This window comes from Micropterus salmoides, unplaced genomic scaffold (assembly GCF_014851395.1).
Source record: "Micropterus salmoides isolate LMB-PRFRI ecotype aquatic unplaced genomic scaffold, ASM1485139v1 Ms_hic_scaffold_15, whole genome shotgun sequence".
NCBI classification, from domain to species: Eukaryota; Metazoa; Chordata; class Actinopteri; order Centrarchiformes; family Centrarchidae; genus Micropterus; species Micropterus salmoides.
The window spans coordinates 9,284,388-9,302,799 of NW_024040596.1; the positions used below are offsets into that span (position 1 = coordinate 9,284,388).

At 40.6% G+C, this 18,412-nt stretch overlaps 1 protein-coding gene and 1 pseudogene across 1 annotated transcript; one reads left to right on the forward strand and one right to left on the reverse strand.

Moving 5' to 3' along the window:
* Positions 1-10,076, forward strand: part of LOC119903927 — a 42,280-nt pseudogene extending 32,204 nt beyond the window's left edge.
* Positions 10,077-12,534: 2,458 nt separating this feature from the next.
* tpt1 (tumor protein, translationally-controlled 1) lies at positions 12,535-17,939 on the reverse strand. Its single transcript, XM_038720230.1, has 6 exons — positions 17,787-17,939; positions 17,068-17,141; positions 15,745-15,929; positions 15,527-15,632; positions 14,519-14,635; positions 12,535-13,000 (listed from the first exon to the last, which is right to left on the reverse strand). Exons 1-6 carry the CDS (start codon positions 17,812-17,814, stop codon positions 12,998-13,000), a joined length of 513 nt encoding a protein of 170 aa, XP_038576158.1. The 5' UTR covers positions 17,815-17,939; the 3' UTR covers positions 12,535-12,997.
* Between the last annotated feature and the right edge of the window lie 473 nt (positions 17,940-18,412).

Sequence of the window (18,412 nt, forward strand, 5' to 3'; positions counted from 1 at the left end):
ACACATGTTTCTCGTGTGTTTTTAGACGTGTTGGTGACAAGCGCTCTGCACTCACCAGACAATAATTGCACATAATTGCATCCATTTGTGGAAAAGGCAAAGATGAACATTAGTGAGATCTGTGACACGTACTGCGAAGGGTTTGTTGCCTCAAATTAAAGACAGACTCTTGCGTGACATGTGATGTCAGGTGGCATGTGATGGTTACTATGGTGACCGTGGCACTTGCACCTGCATTTGTTCGGCTGTGGTTAACGCTGAATATATCAAGGCTTTTTTCAATTTAAGGCCGGTGGTAGTCTCTTGTTTGGTTGCCAACCAATCCCATAAACACAAACGACAACGAATTCATCCTGCTGACAAGAATTGCATCTGTAGCCAAAGCCTGACACTATATATTTTATTTCTCTGGGCATAGAGCTCTATTTGCTGTCCAAAAACTATTAAAAGCACATAAATGAGCCACAGTGTTGCACTGGCTGATTGTGTTGCTGTAAATACTCATTAGCACACCAAATGGGGATTAATCCGCAGCTGAAAATAGTCCCCAACAGACTATTTACTTCTGTTTGAGAAATGATAGCTTAAAAACTACAGTGGCCAGCTGTTATATTGAGTCTTAGAGGTTAAAGTTTAAGGTTCAGTGGGTAATATTTAAGAGGATCTGTTGACAAAAATGCAATATAATATCCATAACAATGTTTTCAAAGGTGTATAAAGACCTTACATAATGAACATTATGTTTTTATTACCTTAGAATGAGCTAATTCTATCTACATACACCGCAGGTCCTCACATGACGTCACCATGTTGCGCTGTCATGTCTCTACAGTAGCCCAAATGGACAAACTGCTCTGTAGAGTGTGAGAGTCTGTTTTGTTTATATGCTCTGATAATGTTAATCAACACATTTTTGTAGTGGCGTCCATGTTGATTCCACATTCTGACTCAAAAGCACATGAACACACACTGAATTAGGAAGAACGACTTCACAACTCTGGAGCACGTGAATGCGCCATGAGCTGCTGGTTGCAATTCGCAACCCTCACCACTAGATGCCACAAACTTATCCACAACTGTATTTGTGACACGTTTTTACTAAGTCTTCAGAAGGAAGTTCCACAGTGAGAGTTTGGAAGTTAAACAGGTATTGAGATATGGACCAACACATTGTAGGGTTTCGTCTTTTAATGGGATTTGTTGACAACATGAAATACATGGCATAGGATCAGCCTTATCATTTAAGTTGGGAGAGACAGCAGTGACTAGCACACCATTTTTACACACAATGTTTTTTTTTTACCAGAACAGATTGAGCTTTATGATGCTGTAAATTCCCTTTTGTGAAAGATGACTTAAGTTTACTAACTGAAACCACCAGTCAAGTAGCCACTTTTTTATCAATACCAATTGCTCTTTGATGACTGAAGCAGAAGCTTAAATAATTCACAGCACAATGAAATATGTATGTTCAAAGACAAACAGTTGCATCATAGGCAGAGACAACAAAAATACACAAAGAACCTGGACAACTTACAGAACCTTTCAGTAAACATGCTACAGTTTAACATTATTTGAATTTGTGCATGTATCTAGTTGGTTTCTCAAATTAATTTAACCCACTCACATACAGCAAGTTGGTAAGGATTTTTAGCCAATCTCTCTTGCTCTCTCATTGTTTTGTTTTTTTAATCAAACGTAACTAAACTACTACTAAATTATTTCTCACATTCTGATCATAAATCATTAAACAGTGACTTTACAAGCACAACTTAAGTAAATAGAGGCATAATCAGTGAATAGAAAAATGCTCCATTGTTTGAGCTGTGAAGAACCCTTAATATGAAAAGTGTTTTGAGCTGTACACAGTCTGAAAAGAGGTCTGTGGTGCATGTGTTTACGGTGATTAATATTTGAATGTACATCACATTCTCTGTGGAAACACATTCTACGGAACAAAAGACAGCACAGAGCTGCTGAAGGCGACTGACAGGCGATCCTGCTATTTTGGCGTCATCACACACTGACGTTGCTTCAGATGACGTCTTTTCCTCGTCTGTCTTCTTTGCATTTCTCCCCCACGTTCTAGGTGGGAGAGACTAAAAGAAAAAGGAAACGACAAAGGAGGGAAGTGTGAGGACAAAAGGAGGTTATTGGCAGTTTGTAGGAAGAAAACGTTAAAATAAGTTTACGGCCTCTCTCCCTCCTCCACAGGTCATCTGGGCCTGTCAATCTGCTCTGTATCAATGCCTCACCCCCTGTTTGTTGACCCCAGCAGCTCCCTGTAGACTTCCTCTCTCTGTTTGCCCTTTGAGTGTCTCTCTCTCTGCTGGTTTATTTGATGCCAAATTGTACAACAATGCACAATAGACCGCACTGCTGCCAATTTAACGCCAACGCTCTCCAACTGGACTCCACCATTTCCTGGAAAGTCAATTCAAAACTTGCAAAGGGCGGGGGAGGGGAGTAAACCATGAATTCTGCTATCAATACCGATTTGGAGAGGAACAGAAGAGGCATCACATGGCTTAGGAAAAAGGTTGTGGGTTGAATAATTGGCTAAAGCACCTTTATGAAATAACAGCATGAAAAATGAATGCGCTAAATGAAAAGACCACATTCAAGGTAAATCAGAAATAGCTGAAAATGTCACATTGAGTGGCAGAGTTGTGAATGGTTGATTGAAGGCTGACTTTATGTGGCAGTGGTGGAAGAACAATTTAGATCCTAGCAGAAGTAAAAGTATCAATACCACCAGTGTTGGGCAAGTTACTGTAATATTTTACTAGTTACTTATTACTCCTTAAAAAAGTAGTAATATTACTTATTACTGGGTGATAAGAGTGAGCGATAGCGCTGCATGAATATATTCCCCTCAATCAAATACGATTTTAAGTACTCCTAGTAAAAACAATATAAAATCAATATGTGGCAGTCAGCGTTGATAATTATCCCATACAATGATTTATTTTTGGGCCACCACAAACAAATCCATGTATGGGGAAACACTGCTTTCACTACCACCCCCCTTCACCCCCAAACAACGCAGTCTCTCCCGACTTTTTAACTAATATCATATTCATAACAACAGCAAGGAGTGTGTGTGTTTTACAAAACATATACCCTTTCTTTACAAAAAAAAAGCAAGTAAATCTTGATTTTTGAACTACTGTTTCTACTTGCTTCAGTAAATTAGAATTGTTCGTGGTTGAAAGCTTTTTGCAGGTCGCACAGAGTTTACAATAGACGATAATGTTCTTTGCCTCTCTGTGACACAATAATGGCAGCAGCTACTTACAGCTGTGGAAAGAACACCTCTCTCCCTCGTTCACCATTCTTCCTTTAGTGTTTGGCTATCAGCTGACATGAACAGCAAAGACCGGTGCCACTGAGCTGCCGCACAGACGCGTATTCACGTCAAGGATGGTGCGTTCAGTAACGCACGTTACTTGGATTAGTAAATGTAATGATTTTACTGTTATAGAAAGTAATCCGTTACACTACTGGTTACTGGGAAAAGTTATATTACAGTATCGCATTACTGAGTAACGCGTTACTGCCCAACCTGAATACCACAGTATAAAAATACTATGTTAAGTCTTGCATTTTAAATCCTACTTTAAAAAATGCACATAAATATTATCAGAGATCAAAGTACTCATATTCTGTGTAAAAATGCTGATGTAGCATTTTACTGTTGTAGCTGGTCAAGATAGAGCTTTAACTACTTTACACACAGTTAGCTAATTTAGTCCAGAGGCGCTCAACTTAAGGTAGTGACCCTCCACTACTTCTGCTGCTACTTAAATCTTATTTACTTACTTGAGTAAATGTAACTTCTAAAAGGACCATAACAGTTTGCTGGATTTTATCAATCTAACTCTCCTAATTATACATTTTTGCACATTTGTTAAAAATGGGAAACTGAACTTGCCGCCGTGGTACATGTTCAGTCACTTTATTCAGCTCTTTCTAGAGGCGCCACTTATAGCAATTGCTTCAGCCCGCTGTGCACACCTGGATTTGGGCCATTTCTTTCTTTCTGGTCCTCTCCTGCTGTGTCTGATTGGATGAGAAAGTGTTTTCTAAATTGCAGTCTTCACGTCTGAATGCGGATTTTTAGTTGTGTTCAGCTCCGGTTGGGGCTTTTGCTGCTCAAAGGCGTTCAGAAACTTTTCATAAAGCCTCTCTAGCAGCGTAGTGATCTGTGGAGTTGTAGCGATGAAAGATCAAATCGGATGTCAAGTCCAGGTTTGCCATATTTAGGAGTAACCCAAAGCAGTTAGTGAATGACTTTAAAACCCTTTTTGAGCATGTGCAGGTGTTAACTGAAATTAACTACCTGAGACTAAACTGAGAGCAAAAGTTTGGGTTGCCTGGAACATCACATGTATTTTAACTACATCCTTGCTATTGTGTCAGACATTATAATTGTCCTGGATGACAACCTTGTTTGTGTTGACACTGTGTCAGAGGTGTTGATTGTGGTGCTGTTTTGTACTGTATTGTGATATTAAAAAAACATGTTACGCAACAAAAACTAACAATAAGACTCGTAGATGTAGGGTTTATTGCAAGATTGTTGTATATTGTACTGAATTAAGCTGGGTGTACCTGATAAACTAGCTATGCAAGAAGAACAACACAATGTATTTGGGATAATTTGGTGAATTAAATGTCAGAAAATAGTGAATATTGCCCATCCAAGGTTCCCAGAGTCCATCCTCATATTGCTTGTTTTCCAGAACCCAAATAATATGATTTTACAAAGACATAAAACAGGAACTTTATGGTTTGAGAAGCTGGAACCAGAAATTGCTTGGTATTTTTGCATAATAAATGGCTCAAAGAAAATTGACAGAAAATGAATAGACAACAATCAACTAAACAAATGACTGACTAATTTGTACCAATTCGCCTTACACCAAACAGCAAGGGGAAAGTACAACACGCAAAATATAAAGTAACGGACGGATCTGGTACCTGCCGAGGTGATTGCATTCCCACTCTCCTTTTAAAATCTATCCGGTGGCAAATGAGGGGGAAAAATACATAGAGGCCTGTGGGGTAATCATGGATTGTTGTAGGGAATTTACCTTTAATAACACAGTTCCTTTTTTACATGTGAAGGAAAAACCAATACACTCAAAGCATGTTTAACATCACAATAAAAGCTGTACATGAAGGCAGAATAAGTGACTATTACAAATTGTTTCAGCTCCACGAGGCATAAGCTTGTGATTTACAGTGAGCGCTGGGTGTCCTCCATGGCGAACTGTGCCTCAACATCCGTAACGCTGGACGTTAAGAGTCATGCCAAACTTGAATTCTTTAGCAATTTTGAGATGGGGGGGGAGTGAACACGTGTGTCTTTCTCTAATGTCATATTGATTCATGAGCGTGTCATATTGGTAGAGACGGGATAGATTCCCATGTTTACGCCCTGTGCAGTATTGTGTGAGGTTTAAAAATATGCATGCATTAACAATATAAAGGGATGTCCACTAAATTGTGAGGTGACTGTATTTCTTTACCTCTTCATGCTCTTCTGTATTGTAAGCGCCAGTTCGGATAAATTTAACAAAAATCTGACTTGTGTGATTATGACAATTTTAGTGTTTGAACAATATTTACACGTTGGAAACAGGTAAGTACAGCTATTATATGATATGAGAATACAATAACTCATGTCCAGTGAGCTGAATGTTGCCACATGTATTTTCTCGGTTTGGATTGTGTTTTACTAAACTGCAAAATGTATAAAAGTTATATAAACATAAGTTATTTATTTTTTTATTAACTGGAGAGTTGCACCTTTTTTCTTTTTTTTTCTCAACGAACTCGGCGTGTCTGTGTGCATGCGTCTGAATCATGATTGAGCGGCTGAGTCACTGTCTTTGTGGTAGGTGAAATCAGTCTGGAGGGCATGGTGGTGCACAGAGCTGAATGCAGGCCGGTCGTCAATGACAACTACATGAAGCTGAAGAAGTGAGTGAACTTTCAAATTGCTTGTTTGACGAGACTGAATTACGTCAGAAATCAAATAAGGTGAACTTAAATGCTGTTGTGCCTCATGGCTGCACTGGGTTAGAAAAACCCAGCAAAATGGATGTTATAGACAGTTTTAAACTTAAATGCCAACACTTGAACTTATTTCACTTGAACATAATATTGTAAAACAGCACAGCAGTTGTTACTGGCACCAGATGACAACATAATATTTTTGCAAAATATGGGAAACATTTAAATATTGTGGTGTTAAAGTTTCTGTTACGAAAATAACTTCAATTCCCCTTACACACTGCATTGAGTGTAAGTTTAATATATTTGCATTGCATTTCCATTACATTAAAGGATCAGACTGACTACTGATGAATCATTCTTAACATTTGTGGAATAATAACCACACAAATGCATAAGAGTCAGGGCAGCATTTGTTGTTCTTGTTTTTTTTTTTTCCACCCCTGGACAAAACAAAATCTGTTCAAGTGTTGTGAATTAATTCCAACAAGAGCAGAGAAGTTTTGACGTGTTGACAAGGGGCATCGCTGCAACTGTCCAAACTCTTTATTCATTGGCCTTCAAACAGAGTTGAGTAGTGACATTTATGTTATACTTTTTCTACTGTTGTCATGTATATTTGTTGTCTATTGTGGAAAGCACTTTGGTCAACTAGTGTTGTGTTTAAATGTGCTAAATAAATAAACTTGAACTTGAACTGTTAATTTATGTACACTAAACACTCAGGTCCACTCTGCCTTTTTTTTTTTTTTTAATGGTTTCTGTCCCCTCTTCATCAGAATCCGTTATTCCAGCTAGTTAGTGGATGGGGATTGCTATAGCAACCGCATCACTGTGGCAGATGCACTGCTACAATACAACCCAAGGCAAACACACAACGCAGTTTGCTTTAGTGTGTGAGACAGTTTCTCCATCAGCGATCAGCATCAGTAAGACACTTTAATAACGGACGAGCAAAAATAAAGCGTACCCTTCGCGACCGTCATGAACGTGTTCTTGAGGTTTTTGTGCTGATCATCTGGCTGGGATTCAGGATGGTGCTGTGATGTAGATTTGTCATTGTGTTTCTGACTCCACATGGAGTTTTGTAATCTCCCATTTGGATGGCAGCTGACAAATGTCCCTCCATCATGGCAGGCTACAGGATATGCAGGACATTGTTGTCATGGTGGGTGGGTGTGTGTGTGTGTGTGTGTGTGTGTGTGTGTGTGTGTGTCAGTTTGGTAGAAACTTCACTGCAGGCTCCTTCTGTAGATAAAGTGATCATAATGTGCTTATTAAAGGGGGAAAACGGATTTAAGATAAATAATTCAAATCAAATTTGTTGTTTATAGAGTTATGTGTGTTTTCTTCATTGGTTGACATTACTAATATTTTATTGTTTGTTTGTTTTGTGATGCAATCCATTTTGTTTTTTAACCTCCTGGTGGATGAAATGTGACTCATCTACAAAGAAATTAGAAAAAAATAAGAAGTATATAAAGATTGAAAGCAAGCTTTACTGATCGATTCATTAGCATAACTGTTTACGGTTAATATATCACTATGAATATATCATGGTAATTATGGCAGAACATCAGGCAGCTGCATGTGTTCACTGACGTTGTCAGGATGAATGAAAGTCAACAAAAAATAAATAGCAGGCAGAATATCTTTGGACAGAGCAGCTGCCATTACTTATTTGGTTAGTTTCACCTCAAGGTCCTGACAGTTGCTTCCCTGCCAACAGGCACATCTGTCAGCGGAGATCACAACTTTCTGTGTGTGTGTGTGTGTGTGTGTGTGTGTGTGTGTCAGACTGCAGATTCAAGAGTCCACCAAGCCTCAGCGTTTGTCACAGCAGCTGGAGAAAGCCATCACTACCGTCTTCAAGCCTGTGGCCAACCACGATTTCAATGTAAGAACTCATAACGGTGTATGGATTCTCATCAAATTGTGACAGAATCAAACCATAATGATCAGATTCACGTTTGTAATATTACAAGTGTCATTATGTCATTAGTATTATTATTAGTAATAGTATTATTATTAGTAATATTGAGGATGCTTCTAAGGTGGAGTATGAGAAGAAGAAGAAGTCGGACGGGAAGATGGTGAGGGCTGAGCGACAGGTCGTGCTCGACATGCTCTTCTCTGCCTTTGAGAAACACCAGTATTACAACATTAAGGACCTGGTGGACATCACCAAACAACCTGTGGTGAGCAGGATGCACACACACAAACAAACAAACACGCATGTAACAATATTGCTGGAAAGACCAAAAAAATACACAACACACCTGCCCACCTTGCTTTGTTAAATTTGAACAAATCGCCCACAACATGACGTTCATGCCTGTTCACACAATCTTTTGTGGCTCAAATTTGTGCCAACATGCACCACACACACAAACATGGGATGAATCGATACACTGCTGTGGATTCGTTCCAGCTCGCAGAGAACAGCAATGTGTAGGTGCTGATGAGACCTTGAGGTCCTCCTCTCCCTCTGATTGCATCTGATTGCATAACCATCGGCTGAGTAGGAGTCAAACGCCGCAATACACTCCGCACCATCATTTCTCTCCTAAAGCACTTGGCTAACACTCAAATTAACTGAACTAAAGTAACCGAAATGCCCATTATGAAAAGTCTTGAAACACATGACTGTTATTCATGAGGTTCAGTGGCCACGTCTCTGCTCAGCAGCTCAACAGAGACACCCGGTGGTGGTTGAAGAGTATGGTCTCTCTCACAGCACTGCAGTCTTCCACAGCTCCTGCTCAGTATTAGAAATGAGGTTTGCGTTGGATTTATGTCTGTTCAGGAAAGGCAACGGTGCTGTCCAAGCAGGGTCACGGGGAAACCGCCATTTAGTATAAAATCAGAAAGCAGATGGGGACTGTCAAAACATCAGGCCAGAGTCTTCAAGTCACAAGGAGTTGGCACATACCCCAAACCTCTCAGTACCTTAAAGGAATAGTTTGCGCTTATGTTCTTTCTTGTCAAGGGTTAGATGAAAAGACCAACCAGTGGCTGGTTAGCTAATCTTGGCACAAAGCCTGGAAGCAAGAAATACTCTGGCACATAAGCCCCTCTAAACCACCAAGATGTAATGTGTAAGTCCTGCATTCAAGAATGCACTATAAGTAAAAGTACAGCATCAAAATATACTTGGCCGATTATAATATATTATTATTAATGCATTCATCCCTGTAATGTCAAAGCTAGTAAAGGTACTAGTTACATACTATACTTTATTAAATGAGTAGCTCAATCTAGAATGAAATGTCATAAATTTTTTTTGCATTCTGTAAAAAATTATTTTATTCTAAATTTAAATATTCACATACATTATTCTCTGAGTAAAATGACCTTGATTCCCTGACCTGTCAAATGTAGTGAAGTAAAAAGTTAAATATTTAAAAAAGTAATAAAATAGAAATACAAACGATTCCGTTTTTGGAAGTAGGCAAACTATTCCTGTAGGATCTCTGCTGGTACACCATAAAGACTCGCTTAAGTACCTGAGAGGAGGAACCCAGGAACAAGGACCCTGGACGTTGATGTAGATTCCACTTTTCTATCTGTTACTTTTTATAGAGGAAGAATTGTTATGTGTGTTTTGCTGGATGCAAATTATACACAAAAGCATGCAACACATCTGTCAAATACACCATATGTTAAAGATATAGGTGGTCTGTCACGATCTTTTCATTTCAACCTGTTTTTCCAGACCTACCTGAAAGAAATCATGAGGGAAATTGGGACGTACAACAGCAAGGGAGCTCATAAAAGCACCTGGGAACTGAAGTCAGAGTACCGACACTACCAGTCTGCCGAGGAAGAGGAGGAGATGCAGACCGCCTAGTTCCAGCGAGTTCCTCTGAGCCTGTTCACTGATGTCGGTCTCATCTCACAGGAAAGAACAGAGCTACAACCTGAGATCTCAGCTGGGTCATATTTGTTAATATCTAAGTGAATTCCTGAATGTAGAAAAAGGAAATGCACATATGCAGGTAGCATGTGATGTTTGAGTTTAAACTGCATTAGCCAGCAACATAAATAAACAGATTGTTCCCCCCTTTCACGCTGGTTTGAAGTCTTTTTAATTTGAGCAATGAATACCCAGCATCTGTCTGGAAGTGGAAGGTGAAGAAAATCTAAAATGTGACCGTCTGATTTGTAGAAAAACCACCAATAGTCTCCTTTAAGGTATTATCACAAGAACATTCAAACCATTACTTTTAATGAATGCTGTTTTTTGTGTTGGGTCTTTCTGAACACTCTGTGGCTGAACAGGCAGGTGCTGACTTCACATGATTTCATTTGAATGGGAAACAATGTATACAGCACAAAACTGAACATCTATCATGCATTTCAGTGGAGGGTTTAAGTCTGTACAAGTGTGCGCAGTACGTGGGCTAAAACAGGCCCAAATATAGTGAACTTGACATTACTGTTTATTATCTAGGCACACTGTACCACAGGCAGCCAATGGTTTGATTTCGAACAAGCCTTTCTTTCAACTCATTTATGTTTAGACCTTTTATACAGTCTTGTTTAAAGACTCAAGGCCCTCCTGCTACACTGACGATGAGCTTGAGCAAGAACATTTCTTTTTTGTTCAAATAGTACAAGTATGAATATATTCTGCGCGATTTGTGTATTCCACAAAATAAAGGCAGTGTGCCCTGCCAACGGCAGCAGTGAACCAGAGAAACACAAAGATTAAAGAGCAACATGATTGGAAACTCACCTTTCTAGTAGTGTTGCTATAGCAACTGTGGACACCATTAACTATATTTACAGTAAATCACACGGGGCTGAAACCTGATTAAAAATGAAAGTTTGAGAGTCTGACCACACACTCCCTACTTGTGTTAGGGTGATGATTTAACCTTAACTAACATGAAAGGGGTACAGTAGCTGCGTCGGGTCACATCAGACATGCACAAGAGCTACAGTGTCACTACTGTTAACTCAACAGGAAGTAGTGTGCTAAGAGTGTCAACTGGTTTATTTATACTGCTCAAAAAAATTAAGTGAACATCAGTGATTGTTTGCGGAGGCATATTCTTGGAGGTTTGCACAGACCTCCTGCTAGCCAACCGTACCACGCTGTTGGGTACAAGGATGAAATCCTCAGAGCAATTGTCAGACCTTACTCTGGTGCAGGACAACACCCGGCGTCATGTCGCCTGAGTGTGTAGGCAGTTCCTGGATGATGATGCCATTGACTGCCTCTCTCATTACTCAGACCTAAATTGAACTGAAAATCTCTAGGCTGTTATCTATCGGTGCTTCCGAGGCTGCCAAGTAGCACTGCAGACGGTCCTGGAGCTCACTGAAGCCCTGATCCAGGTCTGGGACACCATCCACCGTTTCATTAGGAGCACGCCCAGACGTTAGGGCAGGAATGCATACAGGCATGTGGGGGCCAAACACACTACTGAGTCACGTTATGAGTTACCATGATGAAAGTCATACAGCCTGTGATTTACATGTTTTACTTTGATTTTCGGTGTGATTTTGGTTTTATACAAGCCACGCTGGGTTGGTTGTTGGCCTGAAGTGTTCATCTCCCCCCAGTGAACTTCCTTGTTTTACTTTAAATCATAGAGGATTCATAGTAAAAAGGGTTCGTTCTCCTTCTTTGAAGTACACAATCACTGTACTGTTTTTATCCATCAAAAGATTTAAACGTTGGCAACGGGCATTTCTCTAGTCACTTTTTCAAAACTCGTACTGACAGCACGTCAACGTGGACTAAACTGAGGATCATTTTGCATTCATTGGCTCAATCCCAATGTCCCCCCTAAACCCTGAACCCTCAGACTTTACTGACCACTTGGAAAGTGATTGAGTGCAACAGGCTGCAAGGGCTCAAACTGCTGTAAACAGGAACGGGACAGCCCTTTGCCACTTTATCACGTTACATTGATGCTGAAACACGTTGCACACTAATGTTTTTGCCTTATTTCTAAGTCCTGCAGGCTCTTGCCCTACAGAGTGGAGGAGAGGTAGCCTAAATGTTAATATTTGTAATTAATCAATACACTATTGTTGGTCAAATAGCATCAAGCAAAATATACGGTAATATTGTGTAATAAGGTGATTGCATTCCTCTGACTTCATGTGTCCTACGCAGCATCTTAAGTGAAGAACTTTCAACAATTTTAACATCAGGTATCGATGCTTGTTTACAGTTTTCTTCTCATGATGCAGATTTGCCGTGATATTTCTCTCGCTTCCCTGATTCCCCTGGTAACGCCTGTGTTTCACGTCATACCGCTATGAACTGCGGGCAATTCCCTCAGCCAAAGTCTGCAGAAATGCGGACTTACGAAAAGGGTCTAAAGGGCCAAAATCCTGCACCACATTGAAAGAACCTACTACTCTCCACTCATACAAGTAATTTCCCTCTGCTGTGTTAACATGCATCAGTAACACTGCACTAATGCAAGTAAGTGTAGCCTTAGAAAAGTCCGAAAGTAAAGGCTTATTCTACATCCCACAAATGCACAGAAACACTTTAGTGGTGGTACTAGATTTTATTTTCAAATTAAACCAGTCTTTTCATTGTAGATGGAATCTTATTTAATGCAACCATAAACACAAAGAGGTCTGAGGAGGTCAACCTGTATAGATCATTGCAGAACAGTATTCAGGCATGAAAAACTCATTGAGTCAGAGCTCCACTCACTGTCCCGCCTTCTACTTTTAATCACAAAATGGGGCCAATTCCCAGGATAAAAATCAAACACTGCAAAAGCCAAAAAGAAAAAAGTTAAAAACTGTATTCAGTGACCAATACTGTTTGATTCACCCAGCCTTGGAGTGGTGCTGTGTGCCGTAATGTGACTATATAAGAAGTTGTACAAGAATGTTTCTGATCAGGCATGATGCAAAAAAAAAGTATAGTGCTCCTTTAGTCTGCTCTTGGGGCCTTTTGGGAAGCAGCAGCCAATTGAAAAGCAGATGTCGTTCCAGGTAGTTACTGCAAGAAAGATGAAAACACGTTAATATACATCTACCAAGCATCCTCGGTCATCTTTCACAATTAGGAGTACGTCACCTCCTGTGCACGGCAAAATTAACCAATTCTGGTTTATACAGTGATCCAGTACACCCGACACTTTAAAAGTCAGTACTTTACTACAAGTCAACTGTAGCTCACATTTAATGGCAATTGCTACATTACTGCCATAACTTATACTACTTTCATTATCCCCAATTACATTTAAAAAGAATTAGATTTAGTGAGGATTCCTGTGTTGTGCAGATATTAGCGTATTTTTCCCAATAATCTGCATCGGCCATTTTAAAAACAGAGCCGATATAATTAATAAAAAATTTTAAAAAAGGGCTCCTTTGGCTCTGATGCAGCCACCTCCCTCTGTCCAAGCCCACAGAGTGTTGAGTACAATGTCCCGCCCACAGTACTAGCTGATTGGTTACAAGTCACAGGTAGCAGCCCAACACTGAGCCACGCTGCAGTCCCTCCCCTCCTGTCTCACCAGAGCTTCGCATGCACACACGCGGAGCGGAGATCAGTGTAGCTTACACACGTTGACCATAACTACGGTCGTACCTGTCAGTGCAGCGAAATCAGCAATATTAGTGAAAGGCCGTTTCTGCTTTTTCGGCATCTGTACAATAAGCAGGAACCTGTACAGAGCGATATTATAATCTGCTCTGTCTCATCCACTGCAGCTGTGGATTTATACAAGCACATGTGCTAGCTCGGCTAATAGCTAGTTTGTTATAAACAAGCTAAAACAAAGTCTGTCTGTAACCTGTTTAGCTGAGATGCTACAAACCTTAAAATTTTGCTAATCCCTGTAAACTCAGCAGCTTGTTGAGAGAAGCCAGCTCCTCTCTACCAGCAGCAGAGGGAGGAGGACTGAAACCAACTGTTTTCTTTTTTCAGGAATATAGTTTATTTTACATGTTCCAACCATGCTGAATCGCAAAGTGCCCCGCCACAGCTAACAATCCATTTTTATAGACTGGCAGACATACTCTGATGGTCTAATTGAACACCAAAGACCCTTGCAAACGAAAAAACAGCATAGTTGCCTCTCTTTGGCCGAGTACCGCGCATGTGTATCAGGTAACAGGCAGTTTTATTTCTGCCAGCAGCTTTGATTCTGCCCTTGATCTTGTGGGGGACAGTGAGACACAGGGATGTTACCATGGCTCTACAAGGTATTCAAACTAAAGCCTGTGTTAAAAACTCACAGCATGTAGTTTAAAGAGGTGTAGGATCAAGTGTTGACTGTTATCACAGATGTCAAATTGCTGCAGTCAAAAATCAGCTCAGATATTGAGACAATTTGACTTGACTAACACTAAGAGCTTGAAACTGAAGCTAAATTAGACTTATTGTACGCCTGAGCTTTTCCTGCTGTGACACGTCAAAATGTTTTATGTGCCTGGGAAATGTTTTTTTAACCGCTGCATTACAAGCAGCTTCATGACACTTGTGTTTTTGGAGACTCAGCTGAGTACTTACGCATTTCTCAACCAGCAGACCATCTTTGAAGAAAAGCATGTATGGTGTGATGCCGTCCTCACGGTAGTCCAGCAGTCCCACCATGCCCTCTGGGTTCATGGACTCTCCTGTGAAGAACTGTGGGGAGACATAAGATGGCATGTCACAAGATAATAGTGACCCAAGGGACACTAGCACGGTCTGAAAATCACTGCCTGCTACTGTGGCAAGCAAGTACTGTTTTCGCCTGCCAGTCCTGAGATCTATTCCCTGAAGTGCCAGCAAACAAAGTTGAGTTTCAATACAACAGTTGACCAACGAAAATAAAACAATGACTGATGCAGGAGGCTTCACTTAAGTAATGATTCTCCAAAAACCCATCACCTGACAACTGGTCCCCAAACCATGTTTTGTCAAGAAAACTGATGAAAAGTGACGTGGGAAATTACACAAAACAGGAGTTTATAATAGAGATAAAAATTCTAAAGACAAAGAATAAGGCTGAAAGAATTTATTATCACACGCTGGCAGCAGAGATCTTCTGTGCTACAGAAAGAGTCTGAGGTGAGTAAAATTTATTTTGTAGTGAAAAATTAGCTGCCTGCTCATTGGATGTGTTTCAATGATTTTTTATCCGCATTTTAAATTATCACATTAAAAAAGGTCGATTGAACACGGCAAAATTTGAAAATACGCCAATTTCATACAAGGTTTTTACACTCACTTGAGGCGGTTTTCACCTTTCTCAAAAAAAAAAAAAAAAAAAAAAGAGTTAAAGCACTAAATGGGAGATGGAAACGCTTTTAGTTCTGACGTGGCAAACATTTACCTCACGACTGATCAGTCAATAAACTTAATTGTTTATAAAGATATGGGAAGTTAAGCGTGTTTGTGTTTTTTCCCCTTCCATTCTGTTTTAATACCAGATCAGTGTATTTTGAGGAGTTTCTCCACCATTAACTCTGCTAACTGGGAGCTACCTTTTGCCTTAATGAGTTTCATAAATATGGTGTGAGACTCTGTAATTACCTGGTAATTCTTGATGTTTGCCAAGATCTTCTTAACTTCTGGTGTGACGTCAGCCACGAAGCCATCCACTCTCTCTGGATTGTCCTCTTGCAGCTTGGCCTTAATGCTGGACATGCAAACAGACACAACTTTGTCATATGATCAAATCCTCTCCACCCCATATTTAAAATCTGAACATCTCTTCCTTGGTGCATTGAACCTTTGGCACGCATACTCACGCCTTCACGTATTCTTTCATGTAAGTCATGTACTGCTTCTTGTCGAAGGCCGTCTCCTGCAGTTTGTGGTTGAGGACGATGTCTACGCCAGAGATGGAGGCAGAGTCTGTGCCCTCAGACACTTCCTCTGCTGAGGCGTTGGCAGAAATTAAAGAATCATCAAACCCTTCTGTCCTGGTGACGGTCTAGACACATTAAGCAAGGGAGCACAGAGGACAGACATGAGGCAGACAGAACATTAATTTATGGTGGATCACAGTGAAAACAGGGTAATGCAGCTGGTGGGCGGGCGAGGATAGATGTACGCTGGAACATCAGAGTTTTGGATCAACAGTGGAGGGTTAAGCTTTACTTCATTTGTTAAAATAAGCAAAAACTTGCTGGTAGACTCACACTGAAGAACTAAATCTGACTTTTGTGGTTGAGGTCTGGTTGTGGCTCCGGGTAGTTAACTTCAGTTATCATGAGTCATTCTTGTGTGTGTGCGCGTGAGGGTTACAGACCCACTAAATCATCCTGACTGCAGTGACATCATGTGAAGACACTTAAATGACTACAGGCATAGTCAGATGCAAAACAAGCACTGATCATGACCGATACCTGAATCTCAGGTGAGGGACAATGGATGGTGAATTGTCTATCAAGAGTAACAAGTTAAATATGTTCCCTCACAGGTCTGCTTGTTGCAACACCTTCCCCCGGTCTCTTGTGTGTTAATAATGCAAGTAAATACAAGACAATAGTGATGGTCTTTTAATCGTGTCCCGTGAATATTGGGCTGTTTTCAGAGGGCAGGATGCTTTAAAATAAAGTGTATGAAACCATGAAAGTTGGCTACATTTTTATTCAGTTATATCTGACTTTTTAGTCCCATATGCAACAGCATGTACCTCAAGATCCTCGGCAGAGTGCTTTTGTTTGTTCCAGAGTTTCAACTGAAAACTAAAGCGGACACAGTCAGGGCCCCGAGGCTCTGTAACAGCCAGCCCGAGGAAATCAGGGCGCGTTAACCAATGAAACACATTTTTGTAATAGGGCCTTTCCTGATTTTAGTTGATTTTATTTACTTCTCTTAACTGTATTTTAATTTCTTATTGCTTTCACTGTGTATCTTGTTATCTGCTTTATGTGGTTTACTGTCTTTGCTCTTCTGAAAGCACTTCGATCACAGGCTATACGTTTTTACTGAAGTGGGGTCCAGCAGATCCTCGTACAGGGTGAACTGGTAAAATGTCCTGTTCATTGTGTAGGCCAACCATGTGGAGAGAAAGACCTCCGGAGTCTGATCATGCTCACACATCTAGCTTGGTATTACTGACTCACCTTTCCTTCAACTTCATAGAAGATCCCGCTTGGATGCTCTTTGATTTTGAAGGCGTCTGAGAACATCTCATCATCTGCGGGAGAAAAAAAAAGTGTTATCACACTTACTGAACACAAAGCAAATCTCCGGGCTACCCTCTGGTTGCGACATAATCTACACCATATTTATAACTTACAATTATATACAGCTTATGTCTAGAGGGGCATCTTGATACCCGTGTTAGTGATTAAATAATAAGACGAAGAAGCCGCGCTGTGGTGCCAGATTCCCCAAGTAGCGATGCTAACGCTAACTCTAGAAAAATCTGCTAGTCAGACATAAATAAAACGGCAGCTAACTATAGCAGCTACGTGATGGCGAAAGGCCACGTACACCGCGTTACTTTATCATGACGAACATTAAGCTTAACGTTACATTTACATCCTGAAGTGTCTTATCACTTCACTAAAAGGGTTCCCGTCACTATTAGGCACACGGTAGGCACACTTTTCCACTTTTCGCCAACTTACCGGTAGTTGAGTAACGGTATAAAAGCTAACCGGCTAGCCAACGGGGTGGCTAACACTCGGTTAGCCTCGGGACGATGAAAACACGAGTTAGCTAGCTAACTAGCTAGTCTGGCAAACTCTCCCCAATAAAGCAACACCGCCAAAATAACGGCCGCGACTCTAATGCTGCCTCCCGGACATGAAAGAGTACACAGGACGTGGTTACTTACTGCAGATGATGCACCTGTAGATGATCATTTTTGCTGCTTCGGTGTTATTTCTTCCAGAGACAGAGTGTAGGCTTGCCGCCCGAACAGCACAGGGGAGGAAAAAGACCGATCGGGCCGCGAGGCGGTGTATTTACATCCTGCTGACGTCACCGCGGCGATGCGCTCTGCTGCCACTTTGACACGGCGGCCGAAAGAGGTACTACACCCACACCCACCCATCCATTACACTCAACTTACTTTCTCATCATTTTCAATTAGTACATGTAAAGTTTGACTTTGTTATTATATTTTATCATATCCTTCATTCCAATGGCGGTCAGATTCTCCAGCACAGCAATGACATGATGTAGCACCTATTTTATGTTTTATACCTGTACTGTCCTATTATACATATATTATATATATATATATATATATATGAACATGACAATGAGTTCACTGTACTGCAATGGCCTCCACAGTCACTAGATCTCAATCCAACAGAGCACCTTTGGGATGTGGAGGAACGCATTATGGATATGCAGCCTTCAAATCTGCAGCAAGTGCGTGATGCTATCATGACAACATGGACCAACACCTTGTTGAAAGAATGCCACAAAAAATTAAGGCAGTTCTGAAGGCAGTCC